The following is a 13658-nucleotide window of genomic DNA, read 5'->3' on the forward strand; positions in this document are numbered from 1 at the left end:
CAAGGCTTCACAGGAGCTTTATCAAACAGAAGTTTACTCTGAGCTACATAAGTAAATATTAGGACAGCTCGGAGAATGAGATAGCTTTCAAAGTTCGTCTTAAAGGGGGAGAGAAAAGTAAAGAATTGGAGAGGTTTAGGGAGGGAATTCCAGAGCCTAGGGCCCAGGCAGAGAAGACACGGCCGCCAATGGTGGAGCGATTATTTGGTGTTCAAGAGGCCAGAATTGGAGGAGCACAGATATCTTGGGGGGCTTGGCGGCTGGGGAGAATACAGAGGTAAGGAGGGGTAAGACATTGGAGGAATTGGAAACAAGGCTGAGAGATAAATATCATTTAGCAAGCTTTCAGTATAGGCAGCACTCACTCGACATATCAATATTCATAATGACATGCTCTTCTTTCAGCTTCTACAACACTCAAGAAGCCCGACACCATCCAGGACAAAGCAGCTTGCTTGGCTGCCACTCCACCCACCACCTTAAACATTCACGCCCTCCACCACCGATGCACAATGGCAGCAATGTGTACCATCGACAAGATGTACTGCCGTAACTCATCAAGTCTCCTTCGACAGCATCTTCCAAAACCATGGCCCCTACTGTCTAGAAGGACAAGGGCAGCCAGATGCCTGGGAGCACTATCACCTGCCAGTTCCCCTCCAAGCCACACACCTTCCTGACTTGGAACTACATCACGGTTCCTTCAATCACTGGATCAAAATCCTGGAACTCCCTCCCTAACAGTACTGTGGGTGTACCTACACTACATGGACTGCAGCGGTTCAAGAAGGCAGCTCACCACCACCTTCTCAAAGGACGGACAATAAATGCTGAGCTAGCCCAGCCACGCTCACATCCCAACAATTAATACATTGTTTAAAAGTTCCAACAAGAGGTTTTTTTTTAAATTATAAGAATGAAAGGGCAAGAGATGGAGCCAAAAAAATATTTTAAATCAACATCAGGATTTTTTGTTCATCATTTATAGTATGAAACTTTCTGCTAAAAAAATCAACTGAGTAAATTTAAGATCAGGAAGTTCTGATGCAGCAGACATTTTGATCTCTATACAAGATCGATCAGCTTGCTTACTTACATGAGAGTTGCCCATTTTCCCAGCTATGTATCTTCTCCTGAAACTCTGGCAACCTTAAGATATTGGTGGCGCAATATTTATATGAAGAGCAATAAAATCTATCCGTGTGCTGATTGGGTATGACCTCACTGCAGGTTTAATAAGTAATACCTGATACATTGCCCTGACTTTGAGATGCACAGGCACATGGAGACGCAGTTAATTTTTATTGAGTTCTGCTTTCAAAATGTCAAGAATAAATCATTGTTTCATTCATAGAGGAAGAGTGGCAAACATGGCCTATTATTATTAACGGGGCTCAATGGCTTAATGCACCAAGTCCCCTTCACTCGTCACCCCTGTGCTCACAGACCTACATTGACTTCCATTCCAGAAATGTGTGGGTTTTAAAATTCCCATCTTTGTTTTTGAATCCCTTCATGGTCTTGACCACCAACCCCGCCCCCCCACATCTCTGCTACCTCTTTCAGCCCCACACCTCTCCAAGCTGCTCTGGCCTCTTGAACATCCCTGATTTCTATCGTTCCACTATTGGCGGCCACGCCTTCTGTTCCTTAGGCCCCAAGCTCTGCAATTCCTTCTCTAAACCTCTCCTCCCATCTGCCTCTTTCAAAACTCTCCTTAAAACCTATCCCTTCAACCAAGTGTTTGGTCACCAGCTGTCCCAATATCTCTTTCTGTGGCCTGGTGCTAAATGGTGCTTGTGAAACATTTTACCATGTTAAAGGTGCTATAGAAATGCTGATTGTTGTTTTTATTGGTTTTGGTATGTTACTGCACTAGTAATTCAGAGACCTGGACTAAAAGTCCAAGGAATTCAAATCTCACCAGGGAAGGTTGTGAGTTTTAATTCAATTTAAAAAACAAATCCGAGAAGCTATCAGATTGTCGTGAAATGCAAGTGAATTACTAATGGGATTGAAACCTGCTGTCCTTATCCTCTCTGCCCTCTTTGTGACTCCTATCCCACTCAATTGTGGTTGACTTTTAACTGCCACTCTGAAGAGGTCAAGCAAGCCACTCATTTGCATCAGAAATTGGCTCACCATCACCATCCCAAGGGCACCAAGGGATGGACAACAAATGCCAGCCTTGCCAGCAATGTCCGCATCCCAAAAATGAAGAGAGGAAAACTGATTTGAAGACCACATCACCTAAGTTATTACTTCATGCAATTGCCTTCAGTGAAGGGAGGGTTTTAATTCTTTCTGCCCTGCAAAACTGAAGTGGTAATAAAGCGGTCAGTTTAGCGCCATGTTCCCCTCTGTCAACATTTTTCCTTTGAACTCCCAATAGGCAGGAGCCTCATTAATCTATGAAAATCAAGTCCAATGATGCAACATAGGACCTCAAAGCAATTCTAGCTGCCTACAGTGTCAGTGGTTAGCACTCTTGCCTCTGAGTCAGAAGGCTGTGGGTTCAAAGAGGCCTTTGGCTGGAATTTTATGCCCCCTCCCCCCCCATCCTGAGAGCAGGGTGGGAAAAGATGGAGGGAGGAGTCATAAAAGCAGTGGTGCCAATTAATGTCCAATTGAGGGCCTCTTCTCACCACCACTGGTAAAATATCAGAGGTAGGTGAGCAATCTGTCACATGCGGACACTACCCGGGAAACCCTTGCTGGCCTCTTTGTGGACTCAGTGATTGGGTAGGGGGGTGTCCTCACAATCGGGCACTGTGTTGCCCAAAATGCTGGAAGACATTCCTGCCTGCTCTCATGACCAAATCCATCCCCCTCACTTGGGCCTGCCTAATTGGCCATGTCAACCCCTGAACCCACTTATCTGTACTCCAGGTCTCTTCCATCATCGGCGGTCTGGGAACTGCTGCAATCCCAGCAGTGGCCACTTCTCCCAGTGGCACTGCTGGGACAGAAGGGCTGCTGGCCTGCTGATTGGCTGGCAGCTCTTGGAAATGGGACAACCTGCCTCAGAGCTTTGGAGGCCATGGCTGCGGGTAATTAATTGCCTGAACAATGTAAAATTGAGTTGTGGCTTCCTGGGCCGGTGGAGGCGGGCTTGCCTCTGACTTTCTGGCCAGTGAGTGGGGCCACATCTCTAAAACCTAGGCCGACCCTCCCGGTGCAGTGCTGAGGGAATGCTGCACTGTCGGAGATGCCATCTTTCAGATGAGGCATTAAACTGAGGCCCTATCTGCCCTCTCAGGTGGACATAATAGTTCCTGTCACACTATTGAAAGAAGAGCAGGGGAGTTTTCTCCGGTGTCTTGGCCAATATTTATCCCTGAAGAAACGTTACTAAAAGAAATGATCCGGTTGTTATCATATTGCTGTTTGTGGGATTTGCTGTGTGCACATTTGCTGCTGTGTTTCCTACATTACAACAGTGATTACACTGCAAGGAGTACTTCATTGGCTGTAAAGCGTTTTGGGTGTCCTGAAACCATGAAAGACGCTATATAAATGCACGTTCTTCTTTCCTGCCTCCCATAAGCCTCTGCTTTGCACATGTGCCTTATGACCTTACATTCCGTGTTTTCTGTAGATTCCTATGTGTTTGCACATGCGAGCTTTTTCATCTTTTTAACTGTCCTCCACAAAGCCTCCACAGTTCTCTGGGGTAGATTATTCTAAAGATTAACAACCCACCGAGAGACGAAATTCTGCCTTATCTCTGTCTTAATGGGGCAACCCTTTAATCTGAAACTGTGTTCCCCCGCTATTTCTAGATTCCCCATACAGGGGAAACATTCTCTCAGCATCTATCCTGTCAAGCCGCCTCAGAATCTTAATATGCTATGCTATTCGCCCCAACCACTGTCTGCGGGAGTGAGTTCCACATTCCAACCAGTTTAAACATAAAGTTTACTGTTCAAATTTACTTGGACACAAACGGATAGAAAAAAATATAACAAGAAATCATAATCCTTTGTACGAACAATAAAACTGACGCTTGTAGATCCAACAATCTGGTGACTCAAATCTGACCTCCCATTTTGTCTCTTAAGTAGTAACGTTACTCCAAAAATCAATATTTTCTGCAATAAGTGCACACATTTTTCACTTGTTGTTTCGAAGTGCTGCAACTTGAGTTAGTCGTTAATGTTTCACTCATGATGATGAGAATTATGGATAAGATGAACAATGGCTCTTAAGATATGTCTGAACAGCGGCCATTGAAAGGAGCGGTGTTACAGTATTGGGGTGGTTCCAGTCAGGTGTGGCTCCAGTAATAGCTAAAAAGAACTGTTCCATAAAATGCACACCAACACCATGCTGGCAGCCAGGAAATGGTGGAGTTTGGACCATGTTTTGTGTTCTGGCCAATACTTATCCCTCAATCAACATCATGAAAACAGATAAAAAGGTTGTGAGACTTTGCTCTGTGCAAATTGGGTGTTTCCTACATTACAATAGTGAATACATCTCAAAAGTACCTAAACGGCTTTACAAGCAGTTTCAAAAGTACTTCATTGGGACATCCTGTGGGTGTGAAAGGCGCTATATAAATTCAAGTTCTTTTTTATTCAATCAATGACTGGACAACATTGAAGCACTGGACAAAAATCAGTTGGGCAGTCTCCTCCCAGGAAAGATGAAACCAATATCTTTTGTACTCACAGCCTAGTTCACCTCAGCTACCACTCCCTTGATCCTGCATTCTCTAACACTGAAAATAGTCAGCCAACTTTTACACCAATGACTGTTGGCTAAGCAGACTCATAAATTGCTTTACAAAGAATCCTGAGGCCCAAGTGCCAAAAGCAGGAACGGTTTTGATGTGCGCCCACGCCCAATCAATTACATCAAATTATTCAACGCCCAGGTGCCACACCACGGTACCTTAGTTGCTTAAGAAGGCAAGAACTCGCATTTCTGTAGCACCTTTCACATCCTCAGAAAGTCCCAAAATGCTTTACAGCCGATCAAGCACCCTGTGAAGTGTCATTACTGTTGCAATGTAGGAAAGGTGGCAGCCAACTTGCGCATAGAAAGCTCCCACAAACAGCGATGTGATAACGATCAGATAATCCGTTTTTAGTGAAGTTGTGCAAGGGATGAGTGTTGGCCAGGACACTGGGTAGAACTGCCCGGCTCTTCTTCGAAATAGGTTCAAAACTTTAAGAATAACAAATGATTAATTATAACACACTACACTGTGATGTGAATTCTATGGCTGTGCTAAGTTTCACTTTCACTTGTGATCAGGCATAATTACTAAATCTTTGTTATCAGGGATTCTTACCTCGTTTATTGTATGAATGTGTGTATACCTGTTTGTGAACTACCTAATTAATATGCAAAATATGCTTTAATGGATCTGACAGATTATAGTTATACCTTCAAATGCGCTGACCGATTTACATTAAAAAAAACAGCTTAGAGCAAAACAGTACATGCGCTGGAAATCAAGCCAAAAACAGAAACTGTTGAAAACGCACAGCAATGGCCTAATTGAATGACAGAGCAGACTCAAGGGGCTGAATGGCCTTCTGCTGTTTCAGCGCCTGTGGAGAGAAAACATGTTAAATTGACAGGGTTCAGACCATTCTTTAGAAACGAAATGCGAGGCAAAGGGGCATTTTAATACAGTCAGGGTAAGGGTGGTGGGAGGGGATATTTATATATTAAAATAAGAGACAAACCCATGGAGGAATTGTGAGTGGAATGATGCAGATCATCATCCAGAGAGTTACATAAAGTTTACAGCACAGAAACAGGCCATTTGGCCCAACTGGTCTATGCTGGTGTTTTTATTCCACATGAGCCTTCTCCCACCCCTCTTCATCTCACCCTATCAGCATATCCTTTTATTCCTTTCTGTCTTATTGAGCTTAAATGTATCTATGCAATTCACCTCAACTGCCCCTTGTGGTAGCAAGTTCCATATTCTCACCACCCTCTTGGTAAAGAAGTTTCTCCTGAATTCACTATTGAATTTTCACTGATTTTTTTTTTTACTGACTGCCTTATATTTATGGCACCCTGATTCTGGTCTCCTGCACAAGTGGAAACATCTTTTCCACGTCTCCCCTATCAAACCCCTTCATAACCTCAAAGACCTCTATATGATCAACCCTCAGCCTTCTCTTTTCTGGCTACTTGCTATTCTATGGAGATGGTGGATGGGACTTCAATGTCTCGATGTTTTGTGTAGTTTGGGGATAGGAAATTGTATCTCTGTAAAATGTTTCTTGGGGCCAGTTGTAATGAAGTAGTTAACTTGTTTTGGGGCTTTTCCTGATCTTTAAACATCGCTGTCTTATTTTAAAAAAAACGGGCTGCAAAGTGCCGTTTTGTCAAAAGTATGAAATGAGTGAAGGTTAGAAAAAGTGTTTGCCAGTGCAGACATGATGGGAAAAATGGCCTCCATCTGCACCACAACAATTCAGTGATTCTGTGGAGAAAAGAGCCCCAATCTGTTCAGCCTTTCCTAATATGTATATCCGCTCAGTTGAGTCATGCAAAATGGTTCCTGTATGTGACTCATGCCACGGGAGATAAGCTAGTAAATAATTAAAACATTATAAACCATTGGCTCTCTGAAATCCTACCACTTTGTATAACGTGCTCGATGGCAATTCTTGCTTAGGACTTGGGTTTAGTAACCCATTATACTTCAAAGTGGCTCAAATTGCTTACAGACCAGTTAAAGATCATAAAATAACTTAAAGATAAAAGCAAAGAACTGCGGATGCTGGAAATCCAAAACAAAAACAAAAACAGAAATACCTGGAAAAACTCAGCAGGTCTGGCAGCATCGGTGGAGAGGAGCACAGTTGACGTTTCGAGTCCTCATGACCCTTCATCAGAACTAAGTAAAAATAGAAAAAGGGTGAAATATAAGCTGGTTTAAGAGGGGGAAAGGGGGGTGGGGGACGTGGTTGGGACAAGAAGAGCTAGGTAGAGGGCCAGTGATAGGTGGAGATAACCAAAAGATGTCACAGACAAAAGGACAAAGAGGTGTTGAAGGTGGTGATATTATCTAAAGGAATGTGCTAATTAGGGGTAGAAAGCAGGACAAGTAAGGTACAGATAGAAATAAAAACAGAAAACTATTGCGGATGCTGGAAATCCAAAACAAAAACAGAATTACCTGGAAAAACTCAGCATCGGCGGAGAAGAGTTGACTTGAAATGAGGACTTGAAACATCAACTCTAAGGTACAGATAGCCCTAGTAGGGGTGGGGTGGGGTGAAGGAATCTAAAAAGGCTAAAAGGTAGAGATAAAACAATGGATGGAAATACATTTAAAAATAATGGAAATAGGTGGGAAAAGAAAAATCTATATAAATTATTGGAAAAAACAAAAAGGGAAGGGGAAGAAACGGAAAGGGGGAGGGGATGGAGGAGAGAGTTCATGATCTAAAATTGTTGAACTCAATATTCAGTCCGGAAGGCTGTAAAGTGCCTAGTCGGAAGATGAGGTGCTGTTCCTCCAGTTTGCGTTGAGCTTCACTGGAACAATGCAGCAAGCCAAGGACAGGCATGTGGGCATGAGAGCAGGGTGGAGTGTTGAAATGGCCAGCGACAGGGAGGTGTGGGTAATGCTTGCGGACAGACCGAAGGTGTTCTGCAAAGCGGTCACCCAGTCTGCGTTTGGTCTCTCCAATGTAGAGGAGACCGCATTGGGAGCAATGAATGCAGTAGACTAAGTTGGGGGAAATGCAAGTGAAATGCTGCTTCACTTGAAGGGAGTGTTTGGGCCCTTGGACGGTGAGGAGAGGGGAAGTGAAGGGGCAGGTGTTGCATCTTCTGCGTGGGCATGGGAAGGTGCCATGGGAGGGGGTGATGGAGGAGTGGACCAGGGTGTCCTGGAGGGAACGATCCCTGCGGAATGCCGCCGGGGGGGTGAAGGGAAGATGTGTTTGGTGGTGGCATCATGCTGGAGTTGGCGGAAATGGCGGAGGATGATCCTTTGAATGCGGAGGCCGGTGGGGTGATAAGTGAGGACAAGGGGGACCCTATCATGTTTTTGGGAGGGAGAAGAAGGCGCGAGGGCGGATGCGCGGGAGATGGGCCGGACACGGTTGAGGGCCCTGTCAACCCACGTTGACAGGGCCCTCAACCGTGTCCGGCCCATCTCCCGTGCATCCGCCCTCCTCGCTCCCAGAAACATGATAGGGTCCCCCTTGTCCTCACTTATCACCCCACCAGCCTCCGCATTCAAAGGATCATCCTCCGCCATTTCCGCCAACTCCAGCATGATGCCACCACCAAACACATCTTCCCTTCATCCCCCCTGGCGGCATTCCGTAGGGATCGTTCCCTCCGGGACACCCTGGTCCATTCCTCCATCAGCCCCTACTCCTCAACCCCCTCCACGGCACCTTCCCATGCAACCGCAGAAGATGCAACACCTGCCCCTTTACATCCCCTCTCCTCACCGTCCAAGGGCCCAAACACTCTTTTCATGTGAAGCAGCATTTCACTTGCACTTCCCTCAACTTAGTCTACTGCATTCGTTGCTCCCAATGCGATCTCCTCTACAATGGAGAGACCAAACGCAGACTGGGTGACCGCTTTGCAGAACATCTTCGGTCTGTCCGCAAGCATTACCCAGACCTCCCTGTCGCTTGCCATTTCAACACTCCACCCTGCTCTCATTCCCACATGTCCGTCCTTGGCTTGCTGGATTGTACCAGTGAAGCTCAACGCAAACTGGAGGAACAGCACCTCATCTTCCGACTAGGCACTTTACAGCCTTCCGGACTGAATATTGAGTTCAACAATTTTAGATCATGAACTCTCCCCTCCATCCCCACCCCCTTTCCGTTTCTTCCCCCTCCTTTTTGTTTTTTCCAATAATTTATATAGATTTTTCTTTTCCCACCTATTTCCATTATTTTTAAATGTATTTCCATCCATTGTTTTATATCTACCTTTTAGCCTTTTTAGATTCCTTCACCCCACCCCACCCCACCCCCACTAGGGCTATCTGTACCTTGCTTGTCTTGCTTTCTATCCTTAATTAGCACATTCCTTTAGATAATATCACCACCTTCAACACCTCTTTGTCCTTTTGTTTGTGACATCTTTTGGTTATCTCCACCTATCACTGGCCCTCTACCTAGCTCTTCTTGTCCCAACCCCCCTCCCCCTTTAAACCAGTTTATATTTCACCCTTTTTCTATTTTTACTTAGTTCTGTTGAAGGGTCATGAGGACTCGAAACGTCAACTGTGCTCCTCTCCACCGATGCTGCCAGACCTGCTGAGTTTTTCCAGGTATTTTTGTTTTTGTATAAAATAACAACATGCAGTGGTTTATAGTAAAAAAATTTGCAAGTCAAAAGGCAATACAAAGTATTCGTCAAATATAAGGTACAATGGAATGTTTCTACATTATCAGGGTAAATTACACTATAAACCATCTTGCACCAATATTCAAAATGTCAGCTTTGAGCAACCTAACAAGCAGTTATGATAATATTCACTTAATGCATCCCAATCCGCAATAAGTGCTTCTGTGAAACGAGCGATAGGTTGGTACAAACTTGCTGAGTCAGTCCAGCAAATATCAAATATCAGCGGAGTCCAAACATTGAATGGTTGCAGCACAGAAGGAGGCCATTCAGCCCATTGTGTCTATGCCGGCTCTCTGCAACAACAATTTAGTCAGTTTCACTCCCGTGCCCTTTCCCCGCAGCGCTGGGATTTATTTTCTCTTCAGGCAATTATCCAATTCCCTTTTGAAGGCTGCGATTGAATCTGTCTCCACCACACTCTCCGGCAGTGCATTCCAGATCCCAGCCTCTCGCTGCGTAAAACCATGGTTTCTCATGTCACTGTTGGCTCTTTTGCCTATCACTTTATATCTGTGTCCTCTGGTTCCTGAGTCTTCCGCCAATGGGAATAGTTTCTCTCTAGTCTAGACCTCCCCACCATGATTTTGAATGCTTTTATCTAATCTCTCAACCTTCCCTTTTTCTAAGGAGAACAGCCCCAGATTCTCCAATCTATTCACGCAACTGAGGTCTCCTATCCCTGGAACCATTCTTGCATTTCTTTTCAATGTAGAGGCTAAATTTGTAAAATTGGCCTTTTCTCTGAGGCATTCCAAAGGAGCAAAGTGAGTAAAGAAATGAAACGTGACAAAAGCAGGACAGGGCATTACCTTTCTCAGCCCATTCCTACAGCACGCAGTGGTCAAGGATCTATATATTTTGTGGAGCTGGGGAAAATCTATTTAGTTTCTAAGGAGAAATTGTTCCCACTGACAGTGGCGGTCGGTAGCCAGAAGACACCGATTTATGTAATTAGAAAAGGAATAAGGAGGAAGATGAAGAGAATTTTTTTTACACAGTGAGTTACACTCGAACATACAAATTAGGAGCAGGAGCAGGCCGTTTAGTCCCTTGAGCCTGCTTTGCCATTTGATAAGATCATGGCTGATCTGACTGTGGCCTCAGTTCCACTTTCCTGTCTACCCCCTATATCTTTTGACTCCCGTTAATCACAAATCTATCTAGCTCAGCCTTGGAAATATGCAATGACCCAGCCTCCACTGCTCTCTGGGGAAGAGAATTCCACAGACTAATGACCCTCTGAGAGAAAGAATTCTCCTCATCTTCGTCGTTAATGGGAGACCCCTTATTTTTAAACTGTGGCTCCTAGTTCTCGTTTCTCCCACAAGGGGAAACATCCTCTTGGCATCCCTCAGGATCTTATATGTTTCAATAAGATCACCTCTCACAATCTAAACTCCAGTAGATACAGGTCCACAACTGTCCAAACTTTCCTCATAACACCTTCATCCCAAGAATTAGTCGAGTGAACCTTCTCAACTGCTTCTATTGCAGTTATATCCTTTAAGAGACTAAAACTGTGCACAGTAGCCCAGGTGTGCTCTCACCAACACGCTGTACAACTGTAACAAAACTTCCCCACTCCTGGAGTGTGCAGAATAGACCAGGTAAGAGGAGATCTGAACTTGGTGGATTCTTTGGATAGCTAAGGTTACCCTTTGGAGAGGTAAGGTACCCTTTTGGATAGGATCCTGGGACACCTATAAGAGAGATAAGGTACCCTTTATGAGAGGTAAGGCATCCTTTGAGAGAGGTAATGCATCGTTTGAGTCTGCTAGAATTAAACATGATTATGCATTTTTTAATGCACAAACTCATTGTAATTGTCAAGCTGTCAAGGAACTGCCCAGCTGTCCAGGATGTGTCAAGCTGTCAAGGAACTATCCAGCCGCCCAGGAACTGTCCAGCTGTCCAGGAAGTGTCAAGCTGTCAAGGAACTGTAAAGCTGTCCAGGAAGTGTCAAAGCTGTCAAGGAACTGTCCGGCCACGCAGCAACTGTCTAGCTGTCCAGGAAAGGTCAAGCTGTCAAGGTGCTGTCAAGCTGACCAGGAAGTGTCAAAACTGTCAATGAACTGCCAAGCTGTCTAAGGTATCAAAGCTGTCAGGAAGTGTCCATGGATACTATTGAGTTGGCATGGAGGGAGTAAGGGCAAAGGGTGGTGGGTGGGGAGTATGAGTTGGCATAGAGGGTATGAGGGGCCATGGGGGGGGTGGGTAGTGGGACATGGATTGGCATAGGAAGTATGAGAGGCCATGGGGTTGGGTGGAGGCAAGGGGCATAGGGAGTGTGTGGGAGGTGGGGACGTGGTGAGGGCTGGAGGGATGTATTTTAGTTTTTATTATTATTTATTTATTTAAACACAATGCCAGAGCACTGAGGCAGGCATTGTGCCCAGCCCACCTCCGCACCCGACAGCAGGGTCTCCCACCCTGACTCATATTTCAGCCCACCCCCCTCAAAACTGAAAATCTGACCTGCAGACATTTTTAAAGGTTGGGTTTGCAGATCTGGGAAATCTCCTGACTCTCTGAACCTGACAGGGGGACCAAAATCTGGGCCTCTATTTGCCTTCCTAATCACTTGCTGCACCCGCATAACTTTTTGTGACTCATGCACCAGGATATCCAGATCCCTCAGTATCGCAGAGCTCCATTTAAATAATATACTGCCTTTATATTCTCCCTGCCAAAGCGGACAAGTTCCCATTTTCCCATCTTCTCTTCTTTAAGGTGTCGGGGCTATTTCCAGGCCCTGACCCCACACGGGTCAGCGGTGTGTCAACAGGAGGATTGCCAATCTGGAGGCCTTCTCCACATTCACCATCCAATGAAGGAAGACAGGCGAGTTCCCGAGGTGGGAGCGCTGGACCTTTGCGGGCCAACGCCAATGGAATCCAGCAGCCTCCACTGGGTTCTTTTTAATTCTTTCACGGGATGTGGGCATTGCTGGTGAGGGCAGCATTTGTTGCCCATCCCTACTTGCTACAACTGAGTGGTTTGGTCGGCCATTTCAGAGGGGAGTTGATAGTCCACCACAATAGCTGTGGGTCCTGAGTCACCAGGTAAGGACAGTAGTTTGCCTTTTCTAAAAGTGACATTAGCAAACCAGGTGGGTTTTTATGACAATCAATGGTACCTTCATAGTCACCATTACTGAGCCTAGCTTTCAATTCCTGATTTATTAATTAATTTTTAATAATTGAATTCAAATTCCACCAGATGGGATTTGAACTCATATCCCAGAGCATTAGCTTGTGGCCTCTGGTTTAGTAACTCAATGGCATTACCACTATGCCACCATCTCTTGGTGAGAGCTCTGCTGAGGGCTGGACTGATGGGGCTGCAGGGAGGCAGGGCAGCTGCCTTTCGCGTCTGTGGAGCGGACGCAATGTTCGCTGTTTACAGCCGTCAGACACACCCGAGTCCGGGATTTCTTCGCTCAATGGCAAGGCTGTGAAACGGGCAGACAGCAGTCTTGCCATTTGCTGCTGACGGGCTCTTTAAAAGTCTCAAAAGTAAAGGGAGAGTCACAGAAAACTCAAAACGTTAACTCCGTTTCTCTCTCCGCAGATGATGCCAGACCTGCTGAGCTTTTCCAGCATTTTCTGTTTGTAATTCAGGTTTCCTGCATCCGCAGTATTTTGCTTTTACCAAAAGTAAAGAGACTCTGACCTCCCCGCCGCGAGGCCGCCTTGTCTCATCTGCTGGACCGGGGGCACCGACACAGTGGGGGGGGCCTATGCGCCGCTCGCAAAATTCAAACCGTGTCCAAAAATAGGGGTTAATTGCCTTTTTAGGTGGGTTGACTGGAAACCTGTTTCTACTGGGTGGGCAGCTGCTGCCCATTTCCGGGAGAGTCTCCTGGCAGTGGGAACGACAGGGAGCTAATCCGACACACAACTTTCCAATTTGCTACATGCTTCCCCTTCCAACACCTCACCGCGGTTAAGATTCGCCCACTAAGCCCATTAAGACCCAGTACTAGTCTGATTTTCAGAAATACATACAAACATATGAACAAGGAGCAGGAGTAGGCCATTCAGCCCCTCGAGCCTGCTCCGCCATTTAATAAGACCTTGGCTGATCTGATAGTAACCTGAAATCTGCATCCCACCTACCCCCAGATAACCTATCACCCCCTTTGCTTACCAAGAATCTATCCACCTCTGCCTTAAAAATATTCAAAGACTCTGCTTCCACCACCTTTTCAGGAAGAGAGCTCCAAAGACTCATGATCCTCTCAGTGATTCTCCGTTTTAAATGGATGACCCCTTATTTTTTAAACAGTGACCCCTAGT

General features: G+C 45.5%; 1 protein-coding gene across 3 annotated transcripts in view; it reads right to left on the reverse strand.

Moving 5' to 3' along the window:
* LOC144679472 (annexin A13-like) overlaps positions 1 to 5076 on the reverse strand; it is a 52181-nt gene extending 47105 nt beyond the window's left edge. Inside the window, exon 1 of one of the 3 annotated variants that reach the window (XM_078539880.1) lies at positions 4897 to 5076. Coding sequence is in view for 2 of the 3 variants with exons in the window: in XM_078539878.1 (XP_078396004.1) it covers positions 4109 to 4168 (60 nt within the window). In the remaining variant the exon portion in view is untranslated. Of the gene's footprint in view, positions 1 to 1096; positions 1164 to 4108; positions 4198 to 4896 lie in introns of those variants that run through there. The other 2 variants (XM_078539878.1, XM_078539879.1) reach the window with 2 other exon arrangements.
* Positions 5077 to 13658: the final 8582 nt, after the last annotated feature.

The sequence above is a fragment of the Cetorhinus maximus genome, chromosome 4 (genome assembly GCF_964194155.1).
Source record: "Cetorhinus maximus chromosome 4, sCetMax3.hap1.1, whole genome shotgun sequence".
NCBI lineage: Eukaryota > Metazoa > Chordata > Chondrichthyes > Lamniformes > Cetorhinidae > Cetorhinus > Cetorhinus maximus.